Source organism: Oncorhynchus nerka, linkage group LG13, assembly GCF_034236695.1.
Source record: "Oncorhynchus nerka isolate Pitt River linkage group LG13, Oner_Uvic_2.0, whole genome shotgun sequence".
NCBI lineage: Eukaryota > Metazoa > Chordata > Actinopteri > Salmoniformes > Salmonidae > Oncorhynchus > Oncorhynchus nerka.
The window spans coordinates 130,324-144,879 of NC_088408.1; the positions used below are offsets into that span (position 1 = coordinate 130,324).

Consider the following 14,556-nt stretch of genomic DNA (forward strand, 5'->3'; position numbering starts at 1 on the left):
GGGCTGGAGGGGCTGGAGGGGCTACCTGACTAGCCAGTGGGCTGAAGGGGCTACCTGACTAGCCAGTGGGCTGAAGGGGCTACCTGACTAGCCAGTGGGCTGAAGGGGCTACCTGACTAGCCAGTGGGCTGAAGGGGCTACCTGACTAGCCAGTGGGCTGAAGGGGACTAGCCAGTGGGCTGAAGGGGCTACCTGACTAGCCAGTGGGCTGAAGGGGCTACCTGACTAGCCAGTGGGCTGAAGGGGCTACCTGACAAACCAGTGGGCTGAAGGGGCTACCTGACAAACCAGTGGGCTGGAGGGGCTACCTGACAAACCAGTGGGCTGGAGGGGCTACCTGACAAACCAGTGGGCTGGAGGGGCTACCTGACAAACCAGTGGGCTGGAGGGGCTACCTGACAAACCAGTGGGCTGGAGGGGCTACCTGACAAACCAGTGGGCTGGAGGGGCTACCTGACAAATCAGTGGGCTGGAGGGGCTGGAGGGGCTACCCGACTAGCCAGTGGGCTGGAGGGGCTACCTGACTAGCCAGTGGGCTGAAGGGGCTACCTGACTAGCCAGTGGGCTGGAGGGGCTACCTGACAAACCAGTGGGCTGGAGGGGCTACCTGACAAACCAGTGGGCTGGAGGGGCTACCTGACAAACCAGTGGGCTGGAGGGGCTACCTGACAAACCAGTGGGCTGGAGGGGCTGGAGGGGCTACCCGACTAGCCAGTGGGCTGGAGGAGGCTACCTGACTAGCCAGTGGGCTGAAGGGGCTACCTGACTAGCCAGTGGGCTGGAGGGGCTACCTGACAAACCAGTGGGCTGGAGGGGCTACCTGACAAACCAGTGGGCTGGAGGGGCTACCTGACAAACCAGTGGGCTGGAGGGGCTACCTGACAAACCAGTGGGCTGGAGGGGCTACCTGACAAACCAGTGGGCTGGAGGGGCTACCTGACAAACCAGTGGGCTGGAGGGGCTACCTGACAAACCAGTGGGCTGGAGGGGCTACCTGACAAACCAGTGGGCTGGAGGGGCTACCTGACAAACCAGAGGGCTGGAGGGGCTACCTGACAAACCAGTGGGCTGGAGGGGCTACCTGACAAACCAGTGGGCTGGAGGGGCTGGAGGATACCCGACTAGCCAGTGGGCTGGAGGGGCTACCTGACTAGCCAGTGGGCTGAAGGGGCTACCTGACTAGCCAGTGGGCTGAAGGGGCTACCTGACAAACCAGTGGGCTGGAGGGGCTACCTGACAAACCAGTGGGCTGGAGGGGCTACCTGACAAACCAGTGGGCTGGAGGGGCTACCTGACAAACCAGTGGGCTGGAGGGGCTACCTGACAAACCAGTGGGCTGGAGGGGCTACCTGACAAACCAGTGGTCTGGAGGGGCTACCTGACAAACCAGTGGGCTGGAGGGGCTACCTGACAAACCAGTGGGCTGGAGGGGCTACCTGACAAACCAGTGGTCTGGAGGGGCTACCTGACAAACCAGTGGTCTGGAGGGGCTACCTGACAAACCAGTGGGCTGGAGGGGCTACCTGACAAACCAGTGGGCTGGAGGGGCTACCTGACAAACCAGTGGGCTGGAGGAGCTACCTGACAAACCAGTGGGCTGGAGGAGCTACCTGACAAACCAGTGGGCTGGAGGAGCTACCTGACAAACCAGTGGGCTGGAGGAGCTACCTGACAAACCAGTGGGCTGGAGGGGCTACCTGACAAACCAGTGGGCTGGAGGGGCTACCTGACAAACCAGTGGGCTGGAGGGGCTACCTGACAAACCAGTGGGCTGGAGGGGCTACCTGACAAACCAGTGGGCTGGAGGGGCTACCTGACTAGCCAGTGGGCTGAAGGGGCTACCTGACTAGCCAGTGGGCTGGAGGGGCTCCCTGACAAACCAGTGGGCTGGAGGGGCTACCTGACAAACCAGTGGGCTGGAGGGCCTACCTGACAAACCAGTGGGCTGGAGGGGCTACCTGACAAACCAGTGGGCTGGAGGGGCTGGAGGGGCTACCTGACTAGCCAGTGGGCTGAAGGGGCTACCTGACTAGCCAGTGGGCTGAAGGGGCTACCTGACTAGCCAGTGGGCTGAAGGGGCTACCTGACCCAGTGGGCTGAAGGGGCTACCTGACAAACCAGTGGGCTGGAAGGGGCTACCTGACAAACCAGTGGGCTGGAGGGGCTACCTGACAAACCAGTGGGCTGGAGGGGCTACCTGACAAACCAGTGGGCTGGAGGGGCTACCTGACAAACCAGTGGGCTGGAGGGGCTACCTGACAAACCAGTGGGCTGGAGGGGCTACCTGACAAACCAGTGGGCTGGAGGGGCTACCTGACAAACCAGTGGGCTGGAGGGGCTACCTGACAAACCAGTGGGCTGGAGGGGCTACCTGACAAACCAGTGGGCTGGAGGGGCTGACAAACCAGTGGGCTGGAGGGGCTGGAGGGGCTACCCGACTAGCCAGTGGGCTGGAGGGGCTACCTGACTAGCCAGTGGGCTGAAGGGGCTACCTGACTAGCCAGTGGGCTGGAGGGGCTACCTGACAAACCAGTGGGCTGGAGGGGCTACCTGACAAACCAGTGGGCTGGAGGGGCTACCTGACAAACCAGTGGGCTGGAGGGGCTGGAGGGGCTACCCGACTAGCCAGTGGGCTGAAGGGGCTACCTGACTAGCCAGTGGGCTGGAGGGGCTACCTGACAAACCAGTGGGCTGGAGGGGCTACCTGACAAACCAGTGGGCTGGAGGGGCTACCTGACAAACCAGTGGGCTGGAGGGGCTGGAGGGGCTACCCGACTAGCCAGTGGGCTGGAGGGGCTACCTGACTAGCCAGTGGGCTGAAGGGGCTACCTGACTAGCCAGTGGGCTGAAGGGGCTACCTGACAAACCAGTGGGCTGGAGGGGCTACCTGACAAACCAGTGGGCTGGAGGGGCTACCTGACAAACCAGTGGGCTGGAGGGGCTACCTGACAAACCAGTGGGCTGGAGGGGCTACCTGACAAACCAGTGGGCTGGAGGGGCTACCTGACAAACCAGTGGGCTGGAGGGGCTACCTGACAAACCAGTGGGCTGGAGGGGCTACCTGACAAACCAGTGGGCTGGAGGGGCTACCTGACAAACCAGTGGGCTGGAGGGGCTACCTGACAAACCAGTGGGCTGGAGGGGCTGGAGGGGCTACCCGACTAGCCAGTGGGCTGGAGGGGCTACCTGACTAGCCAGTGGGCTGAAGGGGCTACCTGACTAGCCAGTGGGCTGGAGGGGCTACCTGACAAACCAGTGGGCTGGAGGGGCTACCTGACAAACCAGTGGGCTGGAGGGGCTACCTGACAAACCAGTGGGCTGGAGGGGCTGGAGGGGCTACCCGACTAGCCAGTGGGCTGAAGGGGCTACCTGACTAGCCAGTGGGCTGGAGGGGCTACCTGACAAACCAGTGGGCTGGAGGGGCTACCTGACAAACCAGTGGGCTGGAGGGGCTACCTGACAAACCAGTGGGCTGGAGGGGCTGGAGGGGCTACCCGACTAGCCAGTGGGCTGGAGGGGCTACCTGACTAGCCAGTGGGCTGAAGGGGCTACCTGACTAGCCAGTGGGCTGAAGGGGCTACCTGACAAACCAGTGGGCTGGAGGGGCTACCTGACAAACCAGTGGGCTGGAGGGGCTACCTGACAAACCAGTGGGCTGGAGGGGCTACCTGACAAACCAGTGGGCTGGAGGGGCTACCTGACAAACCAGTGGGCTGGAGGGGCTACCTGACAAACCAGTGGGCTGGAGGGGCTACCTGACAAACCAGTGGGCTGGAGGGGCTACCTGACAAACCAGTGGGCTGGAGGGGCTACCTGACAAACCAGTGGGCTGGAGGGGCTACCTGACAAACCAGTGGGCTGGAGGGGCTGGAGGGGATACCCGACTAGCCAGTGGGCTGGAGGGGCTACCTGACTAGCCAGTGGGCTGAAGGGGCTACCTGACTAGCCAGTGGGCTGAAGGGGCTACCTGACAAACCAGTGGGCTGGAGGGGCTACCTGACAAACCAGTGGGCTGGAGGGGCTACCTGACAAACCAGTGGGCTGGAGGGGCTACCTGACAAACCAGTGGGCTGGAGGGGCTACCTGACAAACCAGTGGTCTGGAGGGGCTACCTGACAAACCAGTGGTCTGGAGGGGCTACCTGACAAACCAGTGGGCTGGAGGGGCTACCTGACAAACCAGTGGGCTGGAGGGGCTACCTGACAAACCAGTGGTCTGGAGGGGCTACCTGACAAACCAGTGGTCTGGAGGGGCTACCTGACAAACCAGTGGGCTGGAGGGGCTACCTGACAAACCAGTGGGCTGGAGGGGCTACCTGACAAACCAGTGGGCTGGAGGAGCTACCTGACAAACCAGTGGGCTGGAGGAGCTACCTGACAAACCAGTGGGCTGGAGGAGCTACCTGACAAACCAGTGGGCTGGAGGGGCTACCTGACAAACCAGTGGGCTGGAGGGGCTACCTGACAAACCAGTGGGCTGGAGGGGCTACCTGACAAACCAGACAAACCAGTGGGCTGGAGGGGCTGGAGGGGCTACCTGACTAGCCAGTGGGCTGAAGGGGCTACCTGACTAGCCAGTGGGCTGAAGGGGCTACCTGACAAACCAGTGGGCTGAAGGGGATACCTGACAAACCAGTGGGCTGGAGGGGCTACCTGACAAACCAGTGGGCTGGAGGAGCTACCTGACAAACCAGTGGGCTGGAGGAGCTACCTGACAAACCAGTGGGCTGGAGGGGCTACCTGACAAACCAGTGGGCTGGAGGTGCTACCTGACAAACCAGTGGGCTGGAGGGGCTACCTGATAAACCAGTGGGCTGGAGGGGCTACCTGACAAACCAGTGGGCTGGAGGGGCTACCTGACAAACCAGTGGGCTGGAGGGGCTACCTGACAAACCAGTGGGCTGGAGGGGCTGGAGGGGCTACCCGACTAGCCAGTGGGCTGGAGGGGCTACCTGACTAGCCAGTGGGCTGAAGGGGCTACCTGACTAGCCAGTGGGCTGAAGGGGCTACCTGACAAACCAGTGGGCTGGAGGGGCTACCTGACAAACCAGTGGGCTGGAGGGGCTACCTGACAAACCAGTGGGCTGGAGGGGCTACCTGACAAACCAGTGGGCTGGAGGGGCTACCTGACAAACCAGTGGGCTGGAGGGGCTACCTGACAAACCAGTGGGCTGGAGGGGCTACCTGACAAACCAGTGGGCTGGAGGGGCTACCTGACAAACCAGTGGGCTGGAGGGGCTACCTGACAAACCAGTGGGCTGGAGGGGCTACCTGACAAACCAGTGGGCTGGAGGGGCTGGAGGGGATACCCGACTAGCCAGTGGGCTGGAGGGGCTACCTGACTAGCCAGTGGGCTGAAGGGGCTACCTGACTAGCCAGTGGGCTGAAGGGGCTACCTGACAAACCAGTGGGCTGGAGGGGCTACCTGACAAACCAGTGGGCTGGAGGGGCTACCTGACAAACCAGTGGGCTGGAGGGGCTACCTGACAAACCAGTGGGCTGGAGGGGCTACCTGACAAACCAGTGGTCTGGAGGGGCTACCTGACAAACCAGTGGTCTGGAGGGGCTACCTGACAAACCAGTGGGCTGGAGGCTACCTGACAAACCAGTGGGCTGGAGGGGCTACCTGACAAACCAGTGGGCTGGAGGGGCTACCTGACAAACCAGTGGTCTGGAGGGGCTACCTGACAAACCAGTGGGCTGGAGGGGCTACCTGACAAACCAGTGGGCTGGAGGGGCTACCTGACAAACCAGTGGGCTGGAGGGGCTACCTGACAAACCAGTGGGCTGGAGGAGCTACCTGACAAACCAGTGGGCTGGAGGAGCTACCTGACAAACCAGTGGGCTGGAGGAGCTACCTGACAAACCAGTGGGCTGGAGGGGCTACCTGACAAACCAGTGGGCTGGAGGGGCTACCTGACAAACCAGTGGGCTGGAGGGGCTACCTGACAAACCAGACAAACCAGTGGGCTGGAGGGGCTGGAGGGGCTACCTGACTAGCCAGTGGGCTGAAGGGGCTACCTGACTAGCCAGTGGGCTGAAGGGGCTACCTGACAAACCAGTGGGCTGAAGGGGATACCTGACAAACCAGTGGGCTGGAGGGGCTACCTGACAAACCAGTGGGCTGGAGGAGCTACCTGACAAACCAGTGGGCTGGAGGAGCTACCTGACAAACCAGTGGGCTGGAGGGGCTACCTGACAAACCAGTGGGCTGGAGGTGCTACCTGACAAACCAGTGGGCTGGAGGGGCTACCTGATAAACCAGTGGGCTGGAGGGGCTACCTGACAAACCAGTGGGCTGGAGGGGCTACCTGACAAACCAGTGGGCTGGAGGGGCTACCTGACAAACCAGTGGGCTGGAGGGGCTGGAGGGGCTACCCGACTAGCCAGTGGGCTGGAGGGGCTACCTGACTAGCCAGTGGGCTGAAGGGGCTACCTGACTAGCCAGTGGGCTGAAGGGGCTACCTGACAAACCAGTGGGCTGGAGGGGCTACCTGACAAACCAGTGGGCTGGAGGGGCTACCTGACCCAGTGGGCTGGAGGGGCTACCTGACAAACCAGTGGGCTGGAGGGGCTACCTGACAAACCAGTGGGCTGGAGGGGCTACCTGACAAACCAGTGGGCTGGAGGAGCTACCTGACAAACCAGTGGGCTGGAGGGGCTACCTGACAAACCAGTGGGCTGGAGGGGCTACCTGACAAACCAGTGGGCTGGAGGGGCTAGAGGGGCTACCTGACTAGCCAGTGGGCTGGAGGGGCTACCTGACAAACCAGTGGGCTGGAGGGGCTACCTGACTAGCCAGTGGGCTGAAGGGGCTACCTGACAAAGCCAGTGGGCTGAAGGGGCTACCTGACAAACCAGTGGGCTGAAGGGGCTACCTGACAAACCAGTGGGCTGGAGGGGCTACCTGACAAACCAGTGGGCTGGAGGAGCTACCTGACAAACCAGTGGGCTGGAGGAGCTACCTGACAAACCAGTGGGCTGGAGGGGCTACCTGACAAACCAGTGGGCTGGAGGGGCTACCTGACAAACCAGTGGGCTGGAGGGGCTACCTGACAAACCAGTGGGCTGGAGGGGCTACCTGACAAACCAGTGGGCTGGAGGGGCTACCTGACAAACCAGTGGGCTGGAGGGGCTACCTGACAAACCAGTGGGCTGGAGGGGCTACCTGACTAGCCAGTGGGCTGAAGGGGCTACCTGACTAGCCAGTGGGCTGGAGGGGCTCCCTGACAAACCAGTGGGCTGGAGGGGCTACCTGACAAACCAGTGGGCTGGAGGGCCTACCTGACAAACCAGTGGGCTGGAGGGGCTACCTGACAAACCAGTGGGCTGGAGGGGCTGGAGGGGCTACCTGACTAGCCAGTGGGCTGAAGGGGCTACCTGACTAGCCAGTGGGCTGAAGGGGCTACCTGACTAGCCAGTGGGCTGAAGGGGCTACCTGACTAGCCAGTGGGCTGAAGGGGCTACCTGACAAACCAGTGGGCTGAAGGGGCTACCTGACAAACCAGTGGGCTGGAGGGGCTACCTGACAAACCAGACAAACCAGTGGGCTGGAGGGGCTGGAGGGGCTACCTGACTAGCCAGTGGGCTGAAGGGGCTACCTGACTAGCCAGTGGGCTGAAGGGGCTACCTGACAAACCAGTGGGCTGGAGGGGCTACCCGACAAACCAGTGGGCTGGAGGGGCTACCCGACAAACCAGTGGGCTGGAGGGGCTACCCGACAAACCAGTGGGCTGGAGGGGCTACCCGACAAACCAGTGGGCTGGAGGGGCTACCCGACAAACCAGTGGGCTGGAGGGGCTACCCGACAAACCACTGGGCTGGAGGGGCTACCTGACAAACCAGTGGGCTGGAGGGGCTACCTGACAAACCAGTGGGCTGGAGGGGCTACCTGACAAACCAGTGGGCTGGAGGGGCTACCTGACAAACCAGTGGGCTGGAGGGGCTACCTGACAAACCAGTGGGCTGGAGGGGCTACCTGACAACCACTGGGCTGGAGGGGCTACCTGACAAACCAGTGGGCTGGAGGGGCTACCTGACAAACCAGTGGGCTGGAGGGGCTACCTGACAAACCAGTGGGCTGGAGGAGCTACCTGACAAACCAGTGGGCTGGAGGGGCTACCTGACAAACCAGTGGGCTGGAGGGGCTACCTGACAAACCAGTGGGCTGGAGGGGCTACCTGACAAACCAGTGGGCTGGAGGGGCTACCTGACAAACCAGTGGGCTGGAGGGGCTACCTGACAAACCAGTGGGCTGGAGGGGCTACCTGACAAACCAGTGGGCTGGAGGAGCTACCTGACAAACCAGTGGGCTGGAGGGGCTACCTGACAAACCAGTGGGCTGGAGGGGCTACCTGACAAACCAGTGGGCTGGAGGGGCTACCTGACAAACCAGTGGGCTGGAGGGGCTACCTGACAAACCAGTGGGCTGGAGGGGCTACCTGACAAACCAGTGGGCTGGAGGGGCTACCTGACAAACCAGTGGGCTGGAGGGGCTACCTGACAAACCAGTGGGCTGGAGGGGCTACCTGACAAACCAGTGGGCTGGAGGGGCTACCTGACAAACCAGTGGGCTGGAGGGGCTACCTGACAAACCAGTGGGCTGGAGGGGCTACCTGACAAACCAGTGGGCTGGAGGGGCTACCTGACAAACCAGTGGGCTGGAGGGGCTACCTGACAAACCAGTGGGCTGGAGGGGCTACCTGACAAACCAGTGGGCTGGAGGGGCTACCTGACAAACCAGTGGGCTGGAGGGGCTACCCGACAAACCAGTGGGCTGGAGGGGCTACCTGACAAACCAGTGGGCTGGAGGGGCTACCTGACAAACCAGTGGGCTGGAGGGGCTACCTGACAAACCAGTGGGCTGGAGGGCTACCTGACAAACCAGTGGGCTGGAGGGGCTACCTGACAACCACTGGGCTGGAGGGGCTACCTGACAAACCAGTGGGCTGGAGGGGCTACCTGACAAACCAGTGGGCTGGAGGGGCTACCTGACAAACCAGTGGGCTGGAGGGGCTACCTGACAAACCAGTGGGCTGGAGGGGCTACCTGACAAACCAGTGGGCTGGAGGGGCTACCTGACAAACCAGTGGGCTGGAGGGGCTACCTGACAAACCAGTGGGCTGGAGGGGCTACCTGACAAACCAGTGGGCTGGAGGGGCTACCTGACAAACCAGTGGGCTGGAGGAGCTACCTGACAAACCAGTGGGCTGGAGGGGCTACCTGACAAACCAGTGGGCTGGAGGGGCTACCTGGGCTGGACAAACCAGTGGGCTGGAGGGGCTACCTGACAAACCAGTGGGCTGGAGGGGCTACCTGACAAACCAGTGGGCTGGAGGGGCTACCTGACAAACCAGTGGGCTGGAGGGGCTACCTGACAAACCAGTGGGCTGGAGGGGCTACCTGACAAACCAGTGGGCTGGAGGGGCTACCTGACAAACCAGTGGGCTGGAGGGGCTACCTGACAAACCAGTGGGCTGGAGGGCTACCTGACAAACCAGTGGGCTGGAGGGGCTACCTGACAAACCAGTGGGCTGGAGGGGCTACCTGACAAACCAGTGGGCTGGAGGGGCTACCTGACAAACCAGTGGGCTGGAGGGGCTACCTGACAAACCAGTGGGCTGGAGGGGCTACCTGACAAACCAGTGGGCTGGAGGGGCTACCTGACAAACCAGTGGGCTGGAGGGGCTACCTGACAAACCAGTGGGCTGGAGGGGCTACCTGACAAACCAGTGGGCTGGAGGGGCTACCTGACAAACCAGTGGGCTGGAGGAGCTACCTGACAAACCAGTGGGCTGGAGGAGCTACCTGACAAACCAGTGGGCTGGAGGGGCTACCTGACAAACAAGTGGGCTGGAGGGGTTACCTGACAAACCAGTGGGCTGGAGGGGCTACCTGACAAACCAGTGGGCTGGAGGGGCTACCTGACAAACCAGTGGGCTGGAGGGGCTTACCTGACAAACCAGTGGGCTGGAGGGGCTACCTGACAAACCCGTTAGCTTGACTAGCCAAGTCAACTTAACTAACTAACTTCCAGTTTGGCTAATTAGCAGACGTACGTTAGCAATTTTAAGCCATATGCTGATGCTAGCTAGTGGCTTAGCGAACATCCGGTAGTAGGTTAGCCGCCAACGTGGCAGACACAACCGGACCCCAAAACACACATTATGACATTAGCAGCTTAGTTGTAACGTTAGTTGTAACGTTAGCTAAGTTGTAGAGACAGTTATAAGTGGTGGTTATGTCGGTAGCTAGTTAGCGGCGGTGGCTAACGTAACCTTCTCTAGCAGCTAGCCATGTAAACTTACGAAACTGGTCGGTCCTCGTCATGTTGGATTCGCTCAGAGCTTTCCGTCCAGTTTTCTTCTCCCCGAGATTTTTCCCTCCGCTGCCGGCGGTGCCCGGTTTCTTGCTTTTTTTCACGACTTCCCACTTTCCAACCTGACTGTTATTTGACGCCATTATCTCGATCGTACAGCCCTGAGGGGAAGAAAGTCGTCTCGAACGGCTCGTTTGCTGCCCGGTAAAGAGCGTGCTGCTGAGGAGTAGCTACTAATGTTCCCGGTGCCACGTCACCTAGCCCGTATGACGTCACAAGGCCAATAGCTTTTTGACATCTCAGTACAGTTAGTTTCTCTTTATAATGAGGAAGAATAAATAGCAGACTTTCCAATCAGATAGAGAGAATGGGTTGCGTAATACGGGATCCCGCATGTTGCTTAGCACAGCCCCATTACAATGCAAATCAAGTTGTATTGGTCGAGAACACATATTTAGCCGGTGCAGCGAAATGTTTATGTTTCTATGTCTAAGAATACAACACAATACGCACATATCCAAAAAATAAAGGTATTAAGAAATATCCGAATGAGCAATGTCAGAATCCGGAATATAAATATATACAGTATGTATATGATGTGTGTATAGACAGTATATGAATAGAAAAAGGTGTACAACACAAGGTATATAGGATGAGCTTTGACTAGAATACAGTACATACATACACTGAGTGTACAAAACATGAAGAACACCTGCTCTTCCCATGGCAGACTGACCAGGTGAATCCAGGTGAAAACTATGATCCCTTATTGATGTCACTTGTTAAATCCACTTAAATCAGTGTAGGTGAAGGGGAGGAGACAGGTTAAAGACGGATGTTTAAGCCTTGAGACATGGATTATGTATGTATGTCATTCAGAGGGTAAATAGGCAAGACAAAAGATTGAAGTAACACACTTAACCAGCATTTGTCCAAACTATTGACTGGTACTGTATATACACTACCGGTGAAAGGTTTGAGAACACCTACTCATTCCAGTGTTTTTCTTTATTTTTACTATAGAATAATAGTGAAGACATCAAAACTATGAAATAACACATAGGAAATCATGTAGTAACCAAAAAAAGTGTTAAACAAATCCAAATATATTTTCTATTTGAGATTCTTCAAAAATCCACCCTTTGCCTTGATGACAGCTCTGCACACTCTTGGCATTCTCTCAACCAGCTCCACCAACAGTCTTGACAGTATGCTCTCAATGGTGCATCTGTTGAAGTTTGTGAGGGTATTAGGTGCCAAGCCAAATTTATTCAGCGTCCTGAGGTTGAAGAGGCGGTGTTGTGCCTTCTTCATCACGCTGTCTGTGTGGATGGATCATTTCAGGTTGTCTGTGATGTGCACACCGAGGAGCTTTTCACCTTCTCCACTGCAGCCCCGTCGATGTGGATGTGGGGGGGCTGGGGGGGGTCGGCTGTCTCCTGAAGTCCACGATCAGTTCCTTCATTTTGTTGTCGTTGAAGGAGAGGATGTTTTCCTGGCACCACACTCTCACGGCCCTCACCTCCTCCCTGTAGGCCGTCTCGTCATTGTTGGTAATCAAGCCTATCACTGTTGTATCGTCTGCAAACTAACTTGATGATTGAGTTGGAGACGTACGTGGCCACCCATTCATGGGTGAACACGGAGTACAGGAGGGGGCTGAGCACACACCCTTGTGGGGCCCCAGTGTTGAGGATCAGCGTAGCGGAGGGGTTGTTGCCTACCTTTACCACGTTGGGGCCGCCCGTCAGGAAGTCCAGGACCCAGTTGCACAGGGTGGGGATCAGACCCAGGGCCCCGAGCTTCATGATGAGCTTGGAGGGTACTATGGTGTTACATAGATATTCCTCTAGATGGGATAGGGCAGTGTGCAGTGTGATGGAAATGACTTAATCCTTGGATCTGTTGGGGCGGTAAGCAAATTGAAGTGTGTCGAGGGTGTCAGGTAAGTTGGAGGTGATATGATCCTTAACTAGCTTCTCAAGGCCCTTCATGATGACAGAAGTGAGTGCTACAGGGGCAATAGTCATTTAGTTAAGTTAACTTTTTGGATTGATTGAATATGTCCGTACATACTCCAGCCAGCTGGTCTGCACATGCTATGAGGACTTGGCTAGCGATGCCGTCTGAACAAGCAGCCTTCCGAGAGTTAACGTATTTAAACGTCTTACTCCCTTCGGCCACAGAGAACAAGAGTTCTACCCATGTACACTGGGGGGGGGCACAGCACTTTGAAACGTCGCTTCCTAATCATTTTCAATGGAAGGAAAGTGGTGAGAAGTGTAGGAGTACCAGGTAGTAATGAGGCAATATACAAGGGGCACCAGAACTGATTCAATGGGCAGAGGTACCAGAACTGATTCAATGGGCAGGGGAACCAGAACTGATTCAATGGGCAGGGGAACCAGAACTGATTCAATGGGCAGGGGAACCAGAACTGATTCAATGGGCAGGGGAACCAGAACTGATTCAATGGGCAGGGGAACCAGAACTGATTCAATGGGCAGGGGAACCAGAACTGATTCAATGGGCAGGGGAACCAGAACTGATTCAATGGGCAGGGGAACCAGAACTGATTCAATGGGCAGGGGAACCAGAACTGATTCAATGGGCAGGGGAACCAGAGCTGATTCAATGGGCAGGGGAACCAGAGCTGATTCAATGGGCAGGGGAACCAGAACTGATTCAATGGGCAGGGGAACCAGAACTGATTCAATGTGCAGGGGAACCAGTACTGAGTCAATGTGCAGGACTACCAGGTAGTAATGAGGCTATATACAGGAAGTACCAGTGCTGAGTCAATGTGCAGGGATACCAGGTAGTAATGAGGCTATATACAAGGAGAACTAGTCCTGAGTCAATGTGCAGGGATACCAGTCCTGAGTCAATGTGCAGGGATACCAGTCCTGAGTCAATGTGCAGGGGTACCAGGTAGTAATGGGGCTATCCACAAGGAGTACTAGTCCTGAGTCAATGTGCAGGGGTACCAGGTAGTAATGAAGCTATATACAATGAGTACTAGTCCTGAGTCAATGTGCAGGACTACCAGTGCTGAGTCAATGTGCAGGGGTACCAGGTAGTAATGAGGCTATATACAGGAAGTACCAGTGCTGAGTCAATGTGCAGGGGTACCAGGTAGTAATGAGGCTATATACAAGGAGTACTAGTCCTGAGTCAATGTGCAGGGATACCAGGTAGTAATGAGGCTATATACAAGGAGTACTAGTCCTGAGTCAATGTGCAGGGATACCAGGTAGTAATGAGGCTATATACAAGGAGTACTAGTCCTGAGTCAATGTGCAGGGATACCAGGTAGTAATGAGGCTATATACAAGGAGTACTAGTCCTGAGTCAATGTGCAGGGATACCACGTAGTAATGAGGCTATATACAAGGAGTACTAGTCCTGAGTCAATGTGCAGGGATACCAGGTAGTAATGAGGCTATATACAAGGAGTACTAGTCCTGAGTCAATGTGCAGGGATACTAGGTACTAATGAGGCTATATACAAGGAGTACTAGTCCTGAGTCAATGTGCAGGACTACCAGGTAGTAATGAGGCTATATACAGGGATACCAGGTGTAATGAGGCTATATACAGGAAGTACCAGTGCTGAGTCAATGTGCAGGGATACCAGGTAGTAATGAGGCTATATACAGGAAGTACCAGTGCTGAGTCAATGTGCAGGGGTACCAGGTAGTAATGAGGCTATCCACAAGGACTACCAGTGCTGAGTCAATGTGCAGGGATACCAGGTAGTAATGAGGCTATATACAGGAAGTACCAGTGCTGAGTCAATGTGCAGGGATACCAGGTAGTAATGAGGCTATATACAGGAAGTACCAGTGCTGAGTCAATATGCAGGGATACCAGGTAGTAATGAGGCTATATACAGGAAGTACCAGTGCTGAGTCAATGTGCAGGGATACTAGGTAGTAATGAGGCTATATACAAGGAGTACTAGTCCTGAGTCAATGTGCAGGGATACTAGGTAGTAATGAGGCTATATACAAGGAGTACTAGTCCTGAGTCAATGTGCAGGGGTACCAGGTAGTAATGAGGCTATATACAAGGAGTACTAGTCCTGAGTCAATGTGCAGGGATACCAGGTAGTAATGAGGCTATATACAGGAAGTACCAGTGCTGAGTCAATGTGCAGGGATACCAGGTAGTAATGAGGCTATATACAGGAAGTACCAGTGCTGAGTCAATGTGCAGGGATACCAGGTAGTAATGAGG

At 57.2% G+C, this 14,556-nt stretch overlaps 1 protein-coding gene across 3 annotated transcripts in view; it reads right to left on the reverse strand.

Annotated features, from left to right (window-relative positions):
* tmem214 (transmembrane protein 214) overlaps positions 1-10,592 on the reverse strand; it is a 90,936-nt gene extending 80,344 nt beyond the window's left edge. For all 3 annotated transcript variants that reach the window (XR_010465493.1, XR_010465492.1, XM_065026105.1), the window contains exon 1: positions 10,307-10,592. Coding sequence is in view for 1 of the 3 variants with exons in the window: in XM_065026105.1 (XP_064882177.1) it covers positions 10,307-10,460 (154 nt within the window). In the remaining 2 variants the exon portion in view is untranslated. The remainder of the gene's footprint in view (positions 1-10,306) is intronic.
* Positions 10,593-14,556: the final 3,964 nt, after the last annotated feature.